We start from the raw sequence: 7,500 nt of genomic DNA, 5'->3' as shown, positions 1-7,500 counted from the left end.
CCTATGTCCCGATTTAAGTCATGGTTTTGCTAATTTTACACTATTTTATTTCGGCAAAGCTCTTGTTTGAGAAGTTTGGCATGTTTTGCTAAATTAACTAAAATGGGTTTAAAAAAGAACAAGAGTCTACAGCCACACTAACAGCTCAGTGAGGCTGTCCACAGCTAAATGCTAACATCAGCATGCTTACATTCTTAGTGCCAATGCTTACATGCTAGTTTGGAAAGTAACTAATGTTTACCATGTTCACCATCTGAGGCTGCTGGGAATGTCATTAGTATGTCAGGTATTTGATCATAAAACATTTAATTTTTTACCTGATTATGGTGCTAGATGAAACGTCAAGGAGACCAAAGTTATTAGAATTCCTCCTCTGGGGAGCATCAATGGATGTACAAAATGTAGTAAGGCCAAAAAAAAGGATCCTTTTGGTATTCTTAGGAAACTCAGGTATCATACTGACAGCCGTAATACCCAGTCATACTCAAAGAACAACGTTCAAGATATAAATTAGATCCAATAGCTGAACAAGTGTCCAGTGTATTGTATTGTATACTGCTGCGCATGTGTTCATGAGTTTGTTTTGTTTGTGTCGAGTGGATTTTTTGTGTGGCTTGCACAGGCACTCAGTTCTATTTTTAGTTCAGCAGCTGACCTCATGGCCCCTCTCAGTCCCTCAGTGCCAATGGGACTGAGAATCTCGACATTCGCTTTACGGACACAAATACTCACTTAGAGGCATGTGGGCACACAGACACATGCTTTCTTTTAAAACAACTATAGAGGTGTTAGAGGGATGTGGGATGTGCCAAGCTCATTATGTGGCATGTAGGGACGTTGCTAAATGTGGCCTGTTTGGTTTCTCCTTACTCTGAGGTCACTTTGTCCTTCCAGTCTGCTCTGCAGATGAACTGAGCTCTGTGCCAACGGCCAGTGAAGTTCATTAGTGAAGCAGAGAGTACAAGGCCACCTTCCTTGTTGAATGCCCTCTTACAATTCTTCTGTCCTAGACATTCCTTATTCTCACAGATGGGCACAAACACACTGTATCCTGTATGCATGTCCACACTGACATATACATTCATGGATGCACTGCTGGTCCACACAGATTAAGAATCAGCAGTATTTTTTATTCAACGGTTACTGGCCCCTGATCTTAGTGCCTGCGGGATAGGTTGCCATAGCAATGTGTGTGACCTAGAGTCAAGTAGTCTCTTGTGTTGAGCCAGACAAACTGACAGCCAAGGTCTGAATGTGACATTAGGAGACCAGAGCACCTCAGAAATCTGTGTGAAGCAGACCATAAAACCCAACGGTGAGAATTTGTCAAGTCCTGTGATGAAATGAAAACACAAAAGTTTGTCCTCTCCTCACAAAGGATAAAATGTTAACCCAAAAGCTCAGTCTGGTAGTCCAATGATTGGGTCTCGATGACCAGCTGTGGCATTTACAAGCCATTAATATTTCAGAATTTCTGGATTTCAGTTTCCATGACATATTCAGTGCAGAATTGTACTGTAATCTAATCTTCACCTAAATATGACATGATAAACATGATTACTGTACCAACATTTCTGTCTGTCACTTTGTCCAGATGTACCATCCAGAAGGAGTGTGCTCAGGGGCTGTTGGCACGCTCCTGGATCAGCATGGGTGAAGGCCCCCAGCAATGTCCTTCCATGACTCTGACACCTCCAGAGATCAGCATAGCTGCAGACATCAAGGTAAAAACTCACTCCATATTATTAACTGTCAACATCCGTTTCACAAGTCAAATAGACATTACTATTTGTATTAGATTGTAATGGGGGAAGTATATTTAAAGCTGATGAATCATTATGTCTCATAACCTCAGTCATGCGAACACCTCCACCACCCCAGTTTCCTCCTTACAGTATATGCTTAAATTCTGGTAAAGTTGACTTTACTAAGAATGTTAAAGTGGCTATAATAAAAAAAGAAAAAAAGGTCACAACGTGACACGCTTTGCGTTGATTTCAATATGTGCCGAAAAAAGTTAGAATATAATGTGATGTACAATCAATATCACACTCTGCCACTGCAGGATTATATTTTTTAGCGCTTACAAAAACCACCCGCCCGCTAGTAGCTAGGTTCCCAAGTGCACACATAGGCGAGCGAAAAACAAGAGAGTGATTGGTTCATGTTTTTGTTTTTTTTGCACTAACGTTACAGATACAACACCACCATACAACTCTGATTAGCCATACTGCTTGCAATTCAAATAACAGCAAACAGGCCGAGTTTATACAATCGTCATTGCAGCTCTCATTCAGTAGCTCATATTTGCAGAAGAGTCGTGTGGGAGGCCAAATAGGCTACACCATATACTGCCAGCTACACACAGAAACACTTACACTTGTGTAAGTTACAAACACTTACACGCACACATTTTCACACAATATTCATACTTTTACATATGGTCAAAATAATGTAGTCATATCTGTAGTGACTTTCAACAAAACTCATATATCTAAATAAGCCACTGAGGGCAAACGGGTGAACTTGTTTAGGACGCTTTTTCTGGGCAAAATTAACCAATGTCCGGTGTGCTGTACTTTGGATTTGGCGATTCATTTATTCACTAATGTTCCACTATGAGTCAGAGACAAGAGTTAAATTATTGAATTGACCTGTTTATTAAAACACTCAAAACATTGCAGAGAAAACTTACAGATGTGTCGCAAGTTTTGCAGAAAACAGTGCTCTTACGTCACCAGTCCCCTGCCACCCCCACCCCCACCCTCTCTTCTCCACCAATAACTGTTCATGTACCAGTCATTCCTGTCATTGGCAGAGATATGGGAGATGATAGACTTGCTCCGCTAATCCAGAACTCCCAACTGTACAAAATCAATTTGAAAAAAATGTACGCACGGTGGGTACGGGATCAGGCTGCCGGCACCACTGTGGAATGTTAATAATTAACACCCTTACTAATATGATCAGTTCTGCATGCACGTTTCCTTTAGTCCACAAACTGATCTGAATGCACACAAGACATTGATAACTTACTTTACATGTATCACTTTGGTCTTAAAACAGCCAACCAGGTGTCTGTGTGTAAAATCAGAGTTTACTGGTGGCACAGCATGGGAGAGCATGCCATACACAGCTGTTTACCAGGTTCAGATTCCTGAAGACAAATTGGTTTAATTATGACGGACATTCAGACAGACATTTAATCAGAGGAAACACTATCAGATCTAATTCATATGAAGTTTTACTATTTGGAATGCAAGGGCTGAAGCAAAAATATTACGGTTCTCAAGCTCCTCATGGCATAGACTAACGCACAGGAAAGCCCCACGTGTGAAGGAGGCCCAGATTTTCTTTTTTGTCAGATAAAATGATGGTGAATAGATTTGTGCAAGTGGAAGTGTTCCGTATCCAGGTCTGGGTATCGTTACTCCATACCTTTTAAGGTGGTGATGGCATTTTACGCAACTGAATGCTTCCATTCACATGATGGGTACTGAATGAAGAAAAATAAAGGTAACAAATGAAGTACTTTATTGGTTTCGGTATTACTTTAAGGGTAATGGTATTGGTACTGGTATCGGGATTTTTTAAAGGATACCCAGCTCTACTCTTATCTGATGGTGCTACTTGGGAAATTACCTCAGCCAGCTTCTGTAATGCAAATCCATAGTGAATGTAATTTATCGCAACATGTGCAGCCAAGAAATAATGTGTCTGCTTCATCAAACATCTTCTCCATCAACAGCAGCAGTCTCAGGGAGCAGACTGGACTATAACATTATCCAACCTTTTCAACACAGAATACATTTAAACAGACTTAGAAAATAAATTAAAAATTTCTCTAACACGCCTGGTTATGCAGTTAGGCCATCATGTAATGGGTTTATGACATTCAAAAATCTGATCTCATACAGGCTACAATATAATCTGATGTAATTATTTTCATTATTTTGAATCCAGAGTGGGACAACCAAAATTGCACACAGAGCACATGCTGCACACAACTTTCTCTATCTCTTCTGCTCGTCAGCAAGCACCGAACATTAATCTACCAAAGGTATTAAAGCGTGTTTAGATTAACTGTGCACTCTCTGGAACAGCTGTCTGGAGTAAACATTAACATGCCTGGCCACGCGACTTGGCATTGTGGTATTACTTTATTGCGGACAGTCAGACATCTGATCTCATACACATCAAACTACAACATCTGATTTAATTCATATTTATTTTTAGGCTATTTAAGATAAAATAAGATAAGATAAACCTTTATTGTCATTGTACAGAGACCTATACAAAAAAATTGTGAGTGCCACAACTGTAGGTGCATTAAAGATAGTACACAAGATATACACAATAAATAGCTAAAAACAAGAATAATTTAAGACATAAAAAAACACGATTGGACTGGACAGGAAAAATATTTCACATGGTGTATGATTACTGTAATATTATTGAGGTATGATAAAGGCATGTTATTGGTTTGGATGTGTGTAAAGTGTTCTGATGGTCCATGGAAAGAAACTGTTTTTCAATCTGTTTGTTCTGGATTTTCTGCTCCTGTACCTTGGTACCTCCGCCTAGAGGGAAGCAGGCTGAGCAGGTAATGTCCAGGGTTAAGGTGGTCATTGATAATCTTATTAGATCTGGAGAGGCAACGAGAGCTGGCGATGGCATCAAGGGAGGGTAGGGGGCAGCCGATTGTTCTTTTTGCTGACCATATCACCCTCTGCAGCCTTTTCTTTACAGCTGCTGTGCAGCTATTTGTTGCAATTCAGGGTGGGGTTAAAATATTGAAGCCCTTTAAGCAGCCAGAGTTTATTTAGCAGCTCTTTATTAAAAATTTGTGAGTGGCTGTATTTTCATCTCTTTGTTTTTTGTACGTTTGTCATAAATGTTTGTTTGTTTAAAGATCTCGGGGAGAGTGTACTGCATTTTGTTTCAATGTCAATGGGACAGATCAACAGAAATATAAATAAGCCAGGGGAGGGTTTGTTTTTTCCTAAAATGAAATATGAGATTCAGGCCCCCTTCCCAACACAATCACTTCCATACTGTCCCTAAGTCAGTACCATCATGAACATAAATCAGTGCAATACCTTGATAAACTATCCCCTTAGTTTAGTTTAGCATTAGCATGACAGATAAGCGTGTTAGTTTTAGTGCAGTTAGCATTATCGTGTGATCACTGATGTTAGGTTTTGTGTTTACTTAAGGTTTTCAGCACAACTGTATAACCATTGACTTTGAATTTAAACCGTTTAAAACAACTGTTGATTTAAAGTTGTATCTCTGACTAAATAACTACATCTGCTGCTGTATCTCAAATCAATTCTACACAGTAATTCTAACTGGGTTTTACAATAGTATGTGCAAAATATCACTATGCATACCAAATTTGCTTGATTTGTGAGGGTGCTGTTGATGGAGCTACTCACACCTAGAAAAAAATAACATGAATTATTGTGAAATAAATAGAAAATGTAATCTTTGGAAAAACATTTGCTTTGTCTTTTTTAGATTTAATTTGCAGTAGCTTTCCAAAGTGGCAGTTTGATTGCCATACAGTAATTTATTTTATTTGAATTGCAAAAATAGTAAACTGTATAGATGGGTATACAGTAGGCCTACGTACTGTATTGTTGCCCTCATTTGCATATCAAATGCTACATAACACCACCAGTCTGATTTGAATGAAACGTGACAGGATTATATATCCTGGCAAAAAGAGTGCCTGCATCATACTTACCTGACATGTAAACCGTTGTTTTCAATCATTTCTTCCAGTCGGTATATCATGTAACAGAAGCATGATAACAATATGATAATTAGCTCCCAGAATTCTGACACTTGGAATATATTTGACCTTTAATTACAGCTCATAATTAGACGAGACTGAGAGACGACAGGTCATTAATTGGTTCATTAATTGTGGATATTTGCCTGTTATGTAGGTCAGTTTGGCTTTGGGCTGTAATAGATCTACCAGCTGCACAGGCATCCATCAGAGTCACAGGAAGCTTGGCTCAAGGTTGTCTCGCTAAACAGGAAGCAGCAGGCAGGAAGTGAGGGTTTTAGGCAGGAAATGGCCAATATCACTGAACAATAGAGCAGATTTTTATGACATGTTAGCTGCAACTGGCAACTTCAGCTCAGATCTGCTGAGCTACGGAATATGTCACCTTGCTCTTCCTCTCTGCTAACAATGTTTGTCTGCCCCCCCCCGGCTTCCCTTTTTTTCCCCCTCACATTAAAATCATTTAGCTGAAATTCAGTCATGTCAGTGAGGTGTTATGTTTCTGTCATACTTCTTCACATACCCACATTTAGATGTGAGTGTAGCACTGTGCCATCTGTTTCTTCATTGCACATTAGTTTCTCAATCTCTCTGCCTGAACTCCTGAAGAAACTTGAAGTAATTCCAGCGCCATTTGCCCTCTACCATATACTAACTGTACATACACTGGATTTGAATATATGTGTGTTGGCATGGGGAATTTAATTAGTAATTCATTTCTGTTAAGAAGAGCTGTTATTTATATTTATGCTCCTATATCTGTTTCTGTCGTAGGATGTCGGCATTCTGATAAATGGCAGTGTTCCTGATCTGGTCGGCTCCCAGGTGGAGTGTGAATATGAGCCAGGTTTTTCTACAGTTGCCACGGTGCACTTGGATTATGGTCCCGCTCAGATCCAGACCTGTCCCCTGCTCCCTCGAGAAAATTACCAACCAATTCTCCCTGGCACAGGTGAGACTGAGAACATCTATTTGGCTGTGTGCCAATGCTGCCATACATATCGCTCCACACAATACAAGTACATTTACACTATGTGATTCATTTTGGTATTCACAAGATCTTGAGCTGTACTACAAATGTAATTTCCCCTTCTCATCTTTCAAAATGCAGCAAGTTAGTGTAGCGCGAGGATGCCTCACTGTCTCGTTTGTGCTATGACAGTGATACCATCTTGAGTGCTTGAAACATACTGCATTGTTTACATGCCTTTGTTTCTACAGATCATCTGACTGTTTCTGTGGCAATAAAAGTGAATGGCACATCGGTGGTATCTGGGAGCTTCATCATTTACGACTGTGAGAGGACCGGAGCAATACACCCCAAGACATTGTGAGTCACACATCCATTGTCAACACTGTTAATCTCAAATTCTTGATTTATTCAGGGATTGTGATGCTGGGCCAATTTACATCTCCATTCTGATGCCTTTTGTCCAAATTCATTCCCTTAGACACAGTGGTGGAAAATACTAAGTTCATTTACTCAAGAACTGTACTTAAGTACAATTTTGAGGTACTTGTACTTTATACTTATTCTCCACTACATTCCAGGGCGAAGTTTTGTACTTTTTTCTCACAATGTTTATCTGCCAGCTTAAGTTTATAGTTACGAGTAAGATCAAGATTTCACATAAAAACAACATATGATAGAGTACATTGTTAAAGATTAAATCAGTGGTTCCCTACCTTTTTGACTTGTGACC

At 39.5% G+C, this 7,500-nt stretch overlaps 1 protein-coding gene across 1 annotated transcript in view; it reads left to right on the top strand.

Annotated features, from left to right (window-relative positions):
• plxnd1 (plexin D1) overlaps positions 1 to 7,500 on the top strand; it is a 65,335-nt gene that overhangs the window by 11,001 nt on the left and 46,834 nt on the right. The window contains exons 5-7 of the mRNA XM_028582171.1: positions 1,595 to 1,724; positions 6,572 to 6,749; positions 7,019 to 7,127. Coding sequence (XP_028437972.1) covers positions 1,595 to 1,724; positions 6,572 to 6,749; positions 7,019 to 7,127 — 417 coding nt within the window. The remainder of the gene's footprint in view (positions 1 to 1,594; positions 1,725 to 6,571; positions 6,750 to 7,018; positions 7,128 to 7,500) is intronic.

Source organism: Perca flavescens, chromosome 7 (assembly GCF_004354835.1).
Source record: "Perca flavescens isolate YP-PL-M2 chromosome 7, PFLA_1.0, whole genome shotgun sequence".
Taxonomy (NCBI): Eukaryota; Metazoa; Chordata; class Actinopteri; order Perciformes; family Percidae; genus Perca; species Perca flavescens.
The sequence above is the reverse complement of the archived record's forward strand: the minus strand, read 5'-3'. Positions and strand labels throughout refer to the sequence as shown.